This window comes from Phacochoerus africanus, chromosome 5 (genome assembly GCF_016906955.1).
Source record: "Phacochoerus africanus isolate WHEZ1 chromosome 5, ROS_Pafr_v1, whole genome shotgun sequence".
NCBI lineage: Eukaryota > Metazoa > Chordata > Mammalia > Artiodactyla > Suidae > Phacochoerus > Phacochoerus africanus.
Genome location: NC_062548.1, coordinates 248,524 through 264,523, shown reverse-complemented (window position 1 = coordinate 264,523; position 16,000 = coordinate 248,524). Strand labels below are relative to the sequence as shown.

Here is a 16,000-nt window from a genome sequence, read left to right as displayed (position 1 = left end):
GACGTAAAAATCCTCAACAAAATACTAGCAAACCACATCCAACAATACACTACAAGGATTGTACATCATGATCAAGTGGGATTTATCCCAGGGATGCAAGGGCTCTTCAATATCCGCAAATCCATCAGTGTGATACACCACATCAACAACCTGAAGAATAAAAACCATATGATCCTCTCAATAGACGCGGAAAAAAGCCTTTGACAAAATCCAACACCCATTACTGATAAAAACCCTTCAGAAAGTGGGCACGGAGGGAACCTACCTCACCATCATAAAGGCCGTATATGACAAACTCACAGCGAACATCTTTCTCAATGGTGAAAAGTTGAAAGAATTCCCGCCGAGCTCAGAAACAAGACAAGGATGTCCGCTCTCGCCACTACCCTTCAACATGGTTTTGGAAGTCCTAGCCACGGCAATCAGAGAAGAAGAAGAGATAAAAGGAATCCAAATTGCAAAGGAAGAAGTAAAACTGTCACTATTTGCAGATGACATGATACTTTACCTAGAGAATCCTAAAGACTCTACCAGAAACCTGTTAGAGCTCATCCATGAATTCGGCAAAGTCGCAGGATACAAAACTGATACTCAGAAATCAACAGCATTTCCATATACTAAAAATGAAAGAGCAGAAAGAGAAATCAGGGAAGCAATCCCATTTACCATCGCATCCAAAAGAATAAAATACCTAGGAGTAAACCTACCTAAAGAGACAAAAGACCTGTACTCTGAAAACTATAAGACACTGATGGAAGAAATCAAAGATGACACAAAGAGATGGATTGGATTGGAAGAGTCAATAGTCTCAAAATGACTCTACTACCCAAGGCAATCTACAGATTCAATGAAATCCCTATCAAAGGTCATTTTTCACAGAACTCAAACAAAATAGTTTAAGGTTTGTTTGGGGCACAGAAGACCCCGAACAGCCAAAGATATCCCGAAAAAGAAAAATGGAGCTGGAGGAATCAGGCTCCCTCACTTCAGACTATACGACAAAGCAACAGTCAACAAAACCATATGGTACTGGCACAGAGACAGAAATACAGATCAGTGTAACAGGATAGAAAGCCCAGAATTCAACCCACGCACCTACAGCCAACTCATCTATGACAAAGGACGCAAGAATATACAATGGAGCAAAGACAGCCCCTTCACTAAGCGGTGCTGGGAAAACTGGACAGCCACGTGGAAAAGAATGAAATTAGAACACTCCCTAACACCACACACAAAAGTAAACTCAAAAATGGATTAAAGACCTAGATATAAGACCAGACACTATAAAACACTTAGAGGAAAACAAAGGCCAAACACTCTCTGACATATAAACAACCGCAACATCTTCGCAGATCCACCTCTTAGAGTATCGACAATAAAAACAAAAATAAACAAATGGGACCTAATCAAACTTCAAAGTTTCTGCACAGCAAAGGAAACCCTAAACAAAACGAAAAGACAACCCACAGAGGGGGAGAAAATCTGTGCAAATGAATCGACTGACAAGGGATCCATCTCCAAAATTTATAAACACCTTCTGCAGCTCCACACCAAAAAAACAAACAACCCCATCCAAAAATGGCGCAGAGGATCTAAACAGACAGTTCTCCAAGGAAGACATACGGATGGCCAAAAAACACATGCAAAGATGCTCAACATCACTCATTCTTAGAGAAATGCAAATCAAAACCACGATGAGGTAGCACCTTACACCAGCCAGAATGGCCATCGTCCAAAGGTCTACAAACAATAAGTGCTAGTACACTGTTGGTGGGAATGTAAACTGGTGCAACCACTGTGGAAAACAGTATGGAGATTCCTCAGAAAACTCAACACAGAATGACCATTTGATCCAGCAATCCCACTCTTGGGCATCTACCCAGAGAAAACCACGACACGAAAAGACACATGCACTCCAATGTTCATTGCAGCACTATCTGCAACAGCCAAGACATGGACACAGCCTAAATGTCCATCGACAGAGGAGTGCATCAAGAAGATGTGGTGCATATACACAATGCAATATTACTCAGCCATTACAAGGAACGAAATACTGGCATTTGTAGCAACATGGATGGACCTAGAAATTATCATGCTAAGTGAAGTCAGTCAGACAATGAGACACCAACATCAAATGCTTTCACTGACATGTGGAATCTGAAAAAAGGACACAATGAACTTCTTTGCAGAACAGATGCTGACTCATAGACTTTGAAAAACTTATGGTTTCCAAAGGAGACAGGTTGGGGGTGGGGGGATTCACTGAGCATTTGGGATGGAAATGCTTTAAAATTTGGTTGTGATGATTGTTGTACATGTGTAAATATAGTAAAATTCATTAAGTAAAAAGAAAAGAGAGAGAGAAAAAAACTTTTTCAGCTCACAAACAGAAAATGCATAAGCTCAAAATGATAGAATGTGTGGAATTTTGGTTTGCAATAAATATTTCTGTAGAGCCCCTAAAAAAAAAAATAGAAAGGAAAAATATGCTGATGCCGATTATCTTAAATAGATGCTGCTTCATTCTTGATGCTGATAATTAAAAAGAGGATTAAAATGAAAAATATTTTACCCCTACAAACATTCCTGAAAGAAACTGCCTAAATGGAAAGACAGCCTGTGTCCATAAATGGAAGACTGAATGGTTAATGTGTCGACACAACCCAATGCAACTGACAGACACAAAGCAATCCCTATCGAAGACCAATGGCATTTTTTTAAGAATTGGAAAGTCCCACCAAAATTCATATGGAATCTCCAGGGATTCCAAATAGCCAAAACAAAATTGAAAGGAAGAACAGAATTGGAGGATTCACATTTCCTCAACTTAAACTGAAACTAAAAGCTATAGTAATCAAAAGTGTGATACTATCCTGAGGCCAGACATTGGGACCAATGGAAGAGAATAATGAGCCCAGAAACAAACCTCTCCATACACAGTCAAATGATTTCTGACCAAGGTGTCAAAACCACTCAACAAAGAAAGGAAAGTACCTTCAAAAAGTGGTGCTAGGAAAAGCGATATCCGTATGCATAAGAATGAAGTTAGACTGTTAGGAAAATTAACTCAGATTGGATCAAACACCTAAACTTAAGAGCTTAACTATAAAACTCTTCCAAAAAAATATAGAGAAAAATCTTTATGACGTTGAATTTGGCAATGATTTCCTGGATATGACACCAAAAGCACAAGCAACAAAAGAAAAAAACTGATTAACTAGACTTCATTAAAATTAAAAATTTCTAGGAGTTCCCATCATGGCGCAGCAGAAACGAATCTGACTAGGAACCACGAATGAGGGTGCAGGTTCCATCCCTGGCCACGCTCAGGACCCCTAGCCCGGGAACATCCATATGCTGTGGGTACGGCCCTAAAAAAAAAAAAGCCGAAGAAAAAATTAAAAATTTCTATGCATCAATGGACACTATCAAGAGAATGAAGAGACAATTAAGTGAATGGAGGAAAATATTTGTCAATCACATATTGGATAAAGGATATATAAAGAAATTCTACAACTCAACAACAACAAAAACCTGATTAAAAAATGGACGAAGGACTTGAATAGACTTTTCTCCAAAGATACACAAATTAGATGCTCAAAGTCATTAATCATTCAGAAGAAAATGCAAATCAAAGCCAGGAAGAGATACTATTATACACCCAATAGGTTGTCTATGACACAGCAAAACAAAAGCCCAGACAATAACAAATACTGGCAAGGATGTGAAGAAATTGGAAACCTCATGCATTGCTGTTGGAAATGTAAAACTGCTATGGAAAAGAATATGTGGTTTTTCAAAAAATTAAACATAGAATTACTATACAATCCAGCTATTTCACAAATAGGTTTATACTTTAAAAAAACTGAAGCAGGGACTCAAATAGACATCTTTATACCAATGGTCAGAGAAGGATTATTCAAAAAAGCTAAAAGGTGGGAACAACAAGTATCTTATCAACCAATGAATGGATAAACAAAATGTGGTAAATGCATACAATGGAATATCATCTAGCCTTAGGAAAGAATGCAATTCTGACACTTGCTACAACATCCACAAACCTTGAGGACATTATGCTAAGTGAAATAAGGCAGTCAAAAAGAATAAATTTTATGATTCTGCTTAAATGAGACAGACCAGTTAAATTCACAGAAACAGAAAATAAAATGGTGGTTCCCAGGAGCTGAGGGGAGGGACGAATGGAAAATTAGTGTTTAATGGGGATGGAGTTTCAGTTTAGGGTGATGGTAATGGCTGCACGTTTCTTTGCATTCTAGTAACTGTATCATCAGCAAAGCCCAGCTCATAGAAGCACTGTATCCTCTATAAGAAAAATACTCCAAGTATACTTCACACTTGCCTTAAAAGCATCTAGAGGAAAATCAGCTTGAAAATGGGACTAATGTTCATATTTCCCACAACCCATTCTAATGTATAAGTAAATGGCCATATTACCATAACTGCCAGCATATTCCTCAATCATTACTGTATTTTACCCATTCTGAAGAAAAGCTATTTAATTGTTCTGGTGAAAGAGCACCTGCTAGCAAACAACATAATCAGAACTCCTCAAGGGACCACAGCATGTTTCATTCTAAAGAAAATTCTAACCCTGACAGCCTTTATTAGTCAACCACATAGAATGCAAATGATGACTACAATGGTGATAATAATGATGATGATAAAAAAAGAATTAGAAACAAAGGAGATTTAGTATGAGTCATAAAAACAATAGCCATGACTCAGTCACGGTTCTGAGGGCACCCGAACCTTGAGATATTATTTATGTTAACTCTTTTAAAAATGGTTTCTGTGTGGTCAATAATTTCATGCTATCCACCTAAGTAGGATCTTGGAAATTACAGTGCAGCCGAACTTTATTCTAGTCAGAAAGCAAACAAAGGGAATAAAAAAAAAAGTATGTGATTTATCAGTATCAGACCTAAGAAGCATTACTTTGTAAGAAGCAAACTTCAATATTTAAACTTGAAGTATGTAATAAATAAGAAGTTCAAAATACACAGTTTGGCTCAGGAAGTAAAGATTACACTAGTACGTGATAAGGCTGCTGTGTTTATATTCTTTATCAGCATTTGTCATTTTAGTTCATGTATTCTTGACAGATTAATTTTTCAAAATGTGTATTATAAAATAAATAAGATTATAATTGAAATAGAAGGGAGGGGGGCAGGGCACAACCTCTTTACACATTATATACTCATTGTAATACATCCGCATGCTAAATGACATGCCCAAAGGCACCATGACAGTTCTGAGGCCAAACATAAAAAAGGCCAAAAGGTGGGCAGTGGGTCAGTTCCTGGAAATCCCACCCCTTCTCTGCAATACCTGGATGGAATAATCCTCCCACTCGTTAGCCTATGAAATTACCCAGCCCATAGAAACTAAGCACCCCATATTTTGGGACCACTCTCTTAACTTTTGCGACGACCCACACTCTGGCTATGAGATGTGTATCTTTCAGGCCCCTCTGGCTTTCTGAGATGGCCCACATTCTGTCTTTCTCAGTAAATCTACTTCTTACCTATCACTTTGCCTCTCACTGAATTCCTTCTGCACTAAGACATAAAGAACCTGAACCTCAGTAAGTCCCAAGACCAGGTGTGTAGTTTTAAAGAAAAGATGTTGGGATCAAGTCCCAGTCAGAGTTTAGTCTGGGTTTGAGCCCAACCTATGGGTTCAAGCTCCAATTTAAGCTGTGTGGTTTCATAATTACACTTCTTTCCATGTAAATGGCTCACTGACTTGTACAGAAGCATTCCTCCTTTACTTCAAGTAAATGCAAACTCCAGAAACCAATAAGAATATTTTCTATTGTTTGCAAACTTTAAAACATCGTGATAAATCCTCAAATTAACATCAGCTTCACTTTCCATATATGTTTAAAATGAAAGACTTTGGACTCTACCTTGAAATGTTTAAATGTGCGCTTGCGATATTCACACCACTCCACAAAGAAGTGTAGGCTTCGGAAAAACATAAATAGATCTCTTCTTTCTTCTGTTCTGCAGAAACAATAAATATCATTAAGTGAAATCTCCTCTTTGGCTTTATCTTATTATCGCTTTTTTTCTATACTATACTAAAGCTAAAAGTAACTAATCTATTTCTTTTTTTTTTTTGGCTTTTGCCTTTTCTAGAGCCGCTCCGGTGGCTTATGGAGTTTCCCAGGCTAGGGGTCCAATCGGAGCTGGAGCCACCTGCCTACGCCAGAGCCACAGCAACGCGGGATCTGAGCCACATCTTCAACCCACACCACAGCTCATGGCAAAGCCGGATCCTTAACTCACCAAACAAGGACAGGAATCGAACCTGCAATCTCATGGTTCCCAGTCAGATTCGCTAACCACTGTACCACGACGGGGAGCTCCAATTTCTTTTTTCTTTCTTTTTTTGGCTTTTTAGAGCAGCCCCTGCTGCATATGCAAGTTTCCAGGCTAGCAGTTGAATTGAAACTACAGCTGCTGGTCTAGGCCACAGCCACAGTAACTCGGGAGAGTTTTGTCTGCGACCTACACTACAGCTCACAGCAACACCAGATCCCCGACCCACTGAGTGAGGCCACAGATCAAACCCACATCCTCCTGGATACTAGTTGGATTCGTTTCTGCTGCACCATGAATGGGAACTCCCTAAAATTACTTAACCTATTTCGATATATGGAACTCTGCACTTTTGAGTATGTGCCCCTATGTGATTTTTCAAACTGGAATTCCCTTTTTTCCATCTTCAAATGTTTAAACACTACCCATCTTTCAAGATATTACTCAAATGCCACATTGTCCTTGAAATCTTATTTGATGACATGTGGTATAATATAGAATATATCTGGAATTTGTCATTAGTTCCTAGCAGAGAGCTTCAAAAACCCTTGGAATTCCTAAGTTAAAAAGGTGCCATTTTTACGCTAATGGGATGATTCAAGGTGGCCCCAAGGTAGCCTCAGGATGAGGACTGGTCACCAGAAAGACCAACCACATGATTAAAGGTTTGTAATTGTGGGCTGACCAGTCCTCCAGGGAAGAGAAGGAAGCTGGAGGAGTTTTATCACATGGCCAATCATGTGATGCCTATATAAGATAACCCCAACTAAATCTGTGGAAAACAAAATTCAGGAGCACTTCCAGGCTATTGACCATGTTGATGTGCTAGGAGGCTGATGTGACCACGTTCCATAAAAATATCTCTATGTTTATCATCTTTCCCCATCCCTCACCCTGCCCCACCCCTAAATCTTGGTCTATGTATTGCTTCCATTTGGCTGTCTCTGGGTTGTAACATTTATAATAAAACTATAATTTTTAGTATAATACTTCCTTTGAGTTCTCTGAGTTTTTTAGCAAATTATTGAATCTGAGAGGGTTGTGTGAAACCCCAAATTTAAAGCCAGTAGGTCAGAAGTGCAGGACACCCCTGATACTTGCGGCTGATATACGAAGTTGAGTAATTTTATTTTATTTTATTTTTTGGTCTTTTTAGGAATGCACTGGTGGCATATGGAGGTTCTCAGGCTAGGGGTCAAATCAGAGCTGTAACTGCTGACCTATGCCACAGCCACAGGAATGCTGGATCTGGGCTGAGTCTATGAACTACACTACAACTCATGGCAAAACCAGATCCTTAACCCACTGAGCAAGGCCAGGGATTGAACTGTTGTCCTCATGGATACAAGTCGGGTTCGTTAACCACTGAGCTTCGACGGGAACTCACAAGTGGGTAATCTCACGGAGGACTTTGCCCTTAACCTGTGGGTCTCTGCTAAATCTGGGTAGTTTCAGGACTGAATTGAATTACAGGACACCAGTTGGTGTCAGAGAACAATTGTGCCTCACCGCCACACCATATGTCCAATTCCAAAATAACTAGAGATAATTTTGTTGCTATGCCTCTAAGATACATTAGAAACTCAATCTTAATTCTTTTAATACAATAGCTATTGTTATACTGACCCCTGCAAACACTTCTGAGCAACTTATAAGCAAGATGCATTTATTCATTTAATCATTCATTCAATAAATAACTGTAGGAGTAGTTTCCTTTCTAGACACAACAGAGTAATAAGCACATTCCACCTGAATGCTTCCAGTAATTACAGGATTCCTGAGTATTAAACTGATCTAATATGTACAATAGAGGGGAAAGTTTGCAAGGAAAAAAAAAAAACACTTTACTGCTAAAAAATGCTATCCATCATCTGAGCATTTAGTAGTCATAGTCTTCTTGCCAGTGAAGGTCTCACCTGGACATCGATGGATGCTTATTGATCAAGAATGGTTCCTAGGAAGTTCCCCTTGTGGCTCAGCAGTAAAGAGCCCAAATAGTATCTATGAGAATGTGGGTTCAATCCCTGGCTTCACTCAGTGGGTGAAAGGATCTGGCATTGCCATGGGCTGTTGTGTAGGTCGCAGATGCAGCTTGGATTCCACATTGCTGTGGCTCCAGCTCTGATTTGACCCCTAGCCTGGGATCTTCTATATGCCACGGGTGCAGACCTAAAAAGCAGGAAAAAAAAAAAAAAAAGAATGGTTACTAAAATTCGGCATGGCTGTGGAAACCACCACTTATTTTTAAAGTAAGACAATAAAGCTTGCCCTATCCTTTCACAAACGATTTCTCTGCAGCATGCAATGTTGTTTGATAGCATTATTTCCCACAGAACTTCTTTCAAAACTGAAGTCAATCCTCTCAAACCCTGCCACTGCTTTATCAACTTGATTTATGTCATAGTCTAAATTCTTTGTTGTCATTTCAATAATCTTCACTAGGAGTAGATTCCATCTCAAGAAACCAGAATGACTCTCTTGTTAGGGGCTAATGCCACTGGTAACTTTAAGTTGAAGTCAGTGTTCACTTACCATTTCAAAATTCCCTAGGACCCTTAAAAATTATGTTAAATTTATTCTGCCTTTGCTCTAAAAATGGAATAATGAAGCCTGGATGACAGCACATCCGTTTACAATATATTTAAAAAAAAAAACCAAAAAAACCAAAAAAAACCCCAATATATTTTAAGCCCACTATTGAGGTTTGACCTTTAAGAAAAAAGAAGACTCCTTTCAAAATATTACAGGGAGTTCCTGTTGTGGCTTAGCGGAAACAAACCCAACTGATGGAGGATGTAGGTTCAATCCCTGGCCTTGGTCAGTGTGTTAAGATCTGGCGTAGTCGTGAGCTATGGTGTAGGTTGTTGCTATGGCTATGGCATAGGCCAGCAGGGTAACTCCAATTCAACCCCTAGGTTGGGAATTTCCATATGCCACTGATGTTGCCCTAAGAAAAAAAAAAAAGAAAAAAAGGCAAAATATTATTGTTCATGGACAATCCACTTGGCCACCCAAGAGCTTTAATGGAAATGTATGATGAGATTAATGTTGTTTTCATGCTTGCTAATATAATATCCATTCTGCAGCCCATGGATCAAGGACTCATTTCAACTTTCAAGTCGTATTAATTAAGAAATATATTTTGTAAGGCTGTAGCTGCCATAGACAGCAAATTCTTCTGATGAACCTGGACAAAATCAGCTGAAAACCTGGAAAGGATTCACCATTTTAGATGCCATAAAGAACATTCATGATTCATGGGATAAGGTGAAAAGATCAACATTAACAGGAGTTTGGGGAGTTCCTATAGTGGCTCAGTGGGTTAAGAACCTGACTAGTATCCATGAGGATGCAGGTATAATCCCTGGCCTCGCTCAGTGGGTTAATGATCTGGAGTTGCCGTGAGCTGTGGTGTAGGTTGCAGATGTGGCTTGGATCCTATGTTGCTGTGGCTATGATGTAGGCCGGTAGTTTCAGCTCCAATCCAGTTCCTAGCCTTGAATGACCATATGCTGCAAGTGCAGCCCTAAAAAGCAAAAACCAAAAAACAAAAACAGGAGTTTGGAAGAAGTTGATTCTAACCCTCATGGGTGATTTTGAGGGAGTTGGGCCATCAGAGGAGGAAGAAACTGCAGTTGTGATAGAAATAATGTGACCTAGAATTAGAAGTGGAACCTGAAGATGTGACTAAATTGCTGCAGTCTCATGACAAAACTTTTAAAAAAAATTTTTTATAGTTGATTTACAATGTTCTGTCAATTTCTGCTATACAGCAAAGTGACCCAGTTATACATATATATATGCTCTTTTTCTCTTATTACCGTCTATCATGTTCTATCACAATCATGACAAAACTTTTTAGGATAAGGGAAAAAAGTGATTTCTTGATTAATCTGAGGTGTAGTTTTGTCTTTTTATCTTAAATCTCTCCAGTTATTCCTTTTATGCTGTTCTATCCTTCCCCCTACCGACCCCGCACCCCCCCAAAAAAACTGAAGACAGCATCTGGCCATAGAATTCATTCTTGAAGAATCTTTGCAACTAGACCAGTTGAGTATATTATAAATAGTGGTGGGCACATATACTTAGGGAAGGAGCTTAGGAATCTACACCACAAGTAATATCAAACAATAGGCGATCTGTAAAATGAAGTAATTCCATGTACAGTGAGTGGCCCAGAGAACAGTGCTTTGTAGGTTGTTTTTCTAAGAAGCATTCTCCAAATATTGACAATGACTCCATGTTGTAAAGGGGAGATCTGGGTCATGGATGTTGCTGGTTTTTTGTTTTGTTTTGTTTTGGTTTGGTTTTTTTTGCTTTTTAGGGCTGCACCTGTGGCATATGGAGGTTCCCAGGCTAGGGGTCAAATAGGAGCTACAGCTGCCGGCGTGCATCACAGCAACGCCAGATCCAAGCCACGTCTATATCCTATACCAGAGCTCACAGCAATGCCAGATCATTAATCCATTAAGCAAGGTCAAGGATCGAACCTGAAATCTCATGGTTCCTAGTTGGATTTGTTTCCACTGCATCACGATGGGAACTTCACAGATGTTCTTCTAACACCTCTATAACTGCAATTCTAATAAGTTCCATTATTTCTCAGAAATATTTTTATTCTTTGATTTGTTATAAACTTTTGGAATGTGGCAGAACCTTGCAAATAATTTTATCCATTACCTTCATTTTGCAGATAAAGAGCTCCAGAGCGTTTAAGATCTTTCCTAAATCAGTGGCATTAGTCATTAGTTTAAAGGAAAAAAAACCCAACAATATGTGCTATATGAAGGTAGGACTACCCATGTTATGACATATTTATAATTTACACTAAGGATAAGATATACACAAATTTTGCAACCATCACAGTACTTCCCGTTGTGGCTCAGAGGTAACGAACCAGACCAGTATCCATGAGGATATGGATTCAATCCCTGGGCCTGCTCAGTGGGTTAAGGACCTGGCCTTGCTGTGAACTGCAGTGTAGGTCACAGACCCGACTCGGATTCCGTGCAGCTACAGCTCTGATTCAACCCCAACTTCCATATGCTACAAATGCAGCCCTAAAAAGACAAAAAAAAAAAAAAAAGCTATACATACTAAATGATTATAATAAAAGGCAAATACGATTCATTTTTAGAGAGTACCTAGAGTTGAGAACCAGCTGGATACAATTAGGCAAGGTTACCTCCCTGACTTACCCATATGTCACCCTCTCAATGAGGCTTTCCCTGATTGTGCTATTTAAAAATAGATACCTTGGCATTCCCCTCATGGCTCAACGGAAACAAATCCGACTAGTATCCGCGAGGATGCAGCTTTGAGCCCTGGCCTTGCTCAGTGGCATTGCCATGAGCTGTGGTGTAGGGAACAGATGCGGCTTGGATCCTGAGTTGCCATTGCTGTGGCACAGGCCAGCAGCGTAGCTCGTATTTGACGCCTAGCCTGGGAACTTCCACATGCCAAGGGTATGGGCCTAAAAAGCAAAAAGCAAATCAATAAAAAATAAAAACGGATACCTTTCCCTCATCCATATACATTCCCTGTTTCCCATCCCACTTTATTTTCCCCTATACCTTTTATCTCTATCTTAATATGCTGTTCACTTTACATATCAGTTTATTTACTGCCTTCCCTCCTCAAGATAATACAGTTATGAGGACAGAGATGTTTTGTTTTGTTCATTGCTACATATTAAGCACACACAACAGATATCCACTTATATTCCCAAAGCACTTACCCCATCATTTATCACATATTTCTGGCTCTACTTATCCACTAGTTTGTCAGCTTTTCATGATGTCAGAAACTATGTATCTTGTTCAATTATATTCTTAAAGACTAATGCAGTACAAAGCATATATATGCTTTCACACTTGTATTTATTTATTTTTAAATTTTCATACTGAGGCAGGAGACGTATATTTTAAGCCTGGAAAGTCTTTTTATGCCAGAATGTAAGGAACTGCTCAAAAGTATGAGTAAGGAATTATAAATCTTTGGGGAAAAAAATGAATGAAACCTGTCTATAGAAAATAGATATGTGCACATATACACACATACATAATGGTGAAGAGAGATCTATTTCTTATGCACCAGGCGTAATGCCTATTGAGAGAGGTAAAGGGAAGAGCTGAAGCTTTAAAGTTGTCATTTTGCAGCCATCACAGTAAAGAATGGATCGGATAGGAATCACTAGGGGGTGCTATATATTTAGAAATTTTAATGAAGAGTAGTCCCTGTATGATCACAAAGTGTCTCCCAACAGATTGTCTATCAGTTTGCAAGGGAAGGAAAAAAAAAAAAAAAACAGTAATGAATCAGTGGAGAATTAGATAACAGTTTGACTGAATGATCAAAACTAACATCACCTGTGAGAGACAGTTATCTGAGAATGGCAAGACATCACCTATACATTATTTTGCCTGAGAAGACATAACACCAATTGATCATTAGAAAAAAATCAAAGGCATGGAGTTCCCGTCGTGGCGCAGTGGTTAATGAATCCGACTAGGAACCATGAGCTTGCGGGTTCGGTCCCTGCCCTTGCTCAGTGGGTTAACGATCCGGCGTTGCCGTGAGCTGTGGTGTAGGTTGCAGACGCGGCTCGGATCCCGCGTTGCTGTGGCTCTGGTGTAGGCCAGTGGCTACAGCTCCGATTCGACCCCTAGCCTGGGAACCTCCATATGCCGCAGGAGCGGTCCAAAGAAATAGCAAAAAGACAAAAAAAAAAAAATCAAAGGCAAAATAGAAAACATTCTATGGAGGTGTGTGAGGAAGAACAGTATTTTTTAAAAGTGGCAAAGTCATAAAAGGCTCTGGAATTGTTCTAGATTAAAGAAATCCATAGAGACATGACAACTAAATGCAATACTTTGACTGGATCATATACTGCAGAGGAAAAGAAAATACAATAATGGACATTATTAGACCACTAATGAAATTGGAATATGGATGGAAAAGTAGATAAAAGTATCATATCAATGTCAACTTATGGAGTTGATCACTATTAGACAATATAAGAGAACAGCTCCATTCTTAGATTGCATACCAAAGTATTTAGGAGAACAGAGCCATGATATATGCAATGAGATCTAAAAAGGTTTCATCAGGAAGAACAACAGAAATGGTAAAAATCTGGGTAAATATAAAAATCTATCACTCTTAAGTTCTTTAAATTATGTATTATGGTTGAAAGTAAAAAAACCGTAACATTGTCTGATGGAGTTTTCAGTACAAACCTATGAATATAATTCATATAAAAACTGTAATGCAAACAGAGGGCAAAAGGGATCTATTTGGTTATAAGACTTCCCAGATTACACCTGCAGTGGTAAGGTTTTTGTTTTGTTTGTTTGTTTGTTTTTTGTCTTTTTAGGGCCACATCCGTGTGGCATATGGAAGTCCCCAGGCTAGGGGTTGAATCAGAGCTATAGCTGCCGGGCAGGAATTGAACCTGCATCTTCATGGATCCTTGTCAGATTTGTTACTGCTGAGCCACAGCGGGAACTCCCTGCAGTGGTAAAGTTTTAAATCTAAGTAGACCGTTAGAAGTTAGGTCACACAGTTCAAATTCCTCCAGCTGCCAATAATAATAATACTTTCTAAAGTCTCAAAGAAGAAATTACTCTCCAAAGAATATAGGCCTATAAAGAGCATTAGTTACTTCAACAGAGCTTTCAAGGCCAAAACGACAAGATATTTTAATCTCCACCAAAAAAGGGAGCAAAAATAAGCTCTTAATCATGTGATGAGGGAGTGAGCCAAGTAATAAATCTTAAAAATTACAATGGCCAAAGTTTAAATACACACACCCACTAAACACTAAGAGAAAGAGTGAAAAAGAAAAAGACTGTTCTGTAACTTAACTTTTTTTGTGTGTATCTTTTTGCCATTTCTTGGGCCGCTCCCACGGCACATGGAGGTTCCCAGGCTAGGGGTCAAATCAGAGCTGTACCCGCCAGCCTACACCAGAGCCACAGCAACGCGGGATCCGAGCCGAGTCTGCAACCTACACCACAGCTCACGGCAACGCCGGATCGTTAACCCACTGAGCAAGGGCAGGGACCGAACCCGCAAGCTCATGGTTCCTAGTTGGATTCGTTAACCACTGTGCCATGACGGGAACGCCTGTAACTTAATTTTTTAAAAAGAAAAAAAAAGAACTGTATTTAAAAGTGAATTAAGTCACAATTCCTTCACCCCCATTCACATCTCTATAGTTTTCTATTATAAAAAGTGTGCATGTATGTATGTGTGTGTCCCTGCAGGCTCTTATAGCTGTAAGAATAATTGCAATTTATCTTTTTTTCCCAAGCACAGTTCAAACTTCACTAAATGTAAAACAGATGTTATGGATTTCCTTCACAAAATGTTGGCAGTGGTACACTTCAACTGCAACTAGTCAAAAAAGTAAAATAACTCCAAATGTTCTTTCTCAAGGATCAAGCAAAGTATAAAGAAGAAATCTGGAATAAAAATTTTAAACTTTTATTTAAAAAATAAATTCCTAATAATATTATGTCTAAAATCAGGTGATAATCACAAGTTAATTCACTATCAGTCACTCTTACACACTGCTGGTGGAAATGGTCACTCTGGTAAACAGTTTGTCAGTTTATTATAAATTTAAACATATCTTTATCATATGACCAAGTAACCCCACTTCTGGGTATTTTCCCTAGAGAAAAGAAAACTTACATTCACATAAAAACCTCTGTCGAGTAACGCTATTCATAATCACCAAAACTGAAATAACCTCCAATAGGCAAATGGATAAACAAACTTATCCATACATTGGAATACTACCCAGAAATGAAAAGACAGCTGAATCTCAAAGGCATTAGGCTAAGCAAAGAAACCTGTCACAAAAGGTTTCACACTGTGTGATTTCATTTACTTGACATTTTGTAAAAGGAAAAATTCTAATGATAAAGATAAGAGCAGGTTTTGCCATGGGTTAAGAGTGGGGAGAGGGTGTGAGAGTCTTTTTGCATTGACCAAACTGTTTAATATCCTGATTATAGTGGTGAATATACAGAAACCATCCAATCAGAATAACACAGAAGGAAACGATTGAATAAAATAAACAAAACGAAAAGGACATGAAGGACAATACCAAATTATATTCATGACATCAGAGATCCAGAAGCAGAGGAGAAAAAGTGTTGAGTGAAAAAAAATTTCGGAGAAATAATGGCTGAAAACTTGCCAAATTAAGTAAAAAGACAAAAAAATACAAATTCAAGAAGCTCTTAAAAGGCCAGAGAGGATAAACTCAAAGAAATTCATGCTTAAATAGATCATAATTGAACTATTGAAAAGAAACAGAAAACCCCTTCAATCAGTTACAGGAAAACAGACACACGTTATACAGAGGAACAAGGATTCAAAGACAATGGATTTCTCAACAGAAACCATGGAGGCCAGAAGGAAGTAAAACAATATTTTAACAGTACCTATAGAGGGAGTTCCCATTATGGCTCAGCAGAAACAAACCTCACTAGCATCCATGAGGATGAAGGTTTGATTCCCTGGCCTTGCTCAGTGGGTTAAGGATCTGGTGTTGCCATGAGCTGTGGTGCAGATTGCAGACGCAGCTCAGATTCTGCATTGCTGTGCCTGTGGTGTAGGCTGGCAGGTGCAGCTTCAATTTGATC

General features: G+C 38.9%; 1 protein-coding gene across 2 annotated transcripts in view; it reads right to left on the bottom strand.

Moving 5' to 3' along the window:
- The window catches only part of CENPP (centromere protein P), a 250,849-nt gene that overhangs the window by 191,257 nt on the left and 43,592 nt on the right, over positions 1–16,000 (bottom strand). For both annotated transcript variants that reach the window (XM_047779296.1, XM_047779297.1), the window contains one exon: positions 5,930–6,026. In XM_047779296.1, coding sequence (XP_047635252.1) covers positions 5,930–6,026 — 97 coding nt within the window. The remainder of the gene's footprint in view (positions 1–5,929; positions 6,027–16,000) is intronic.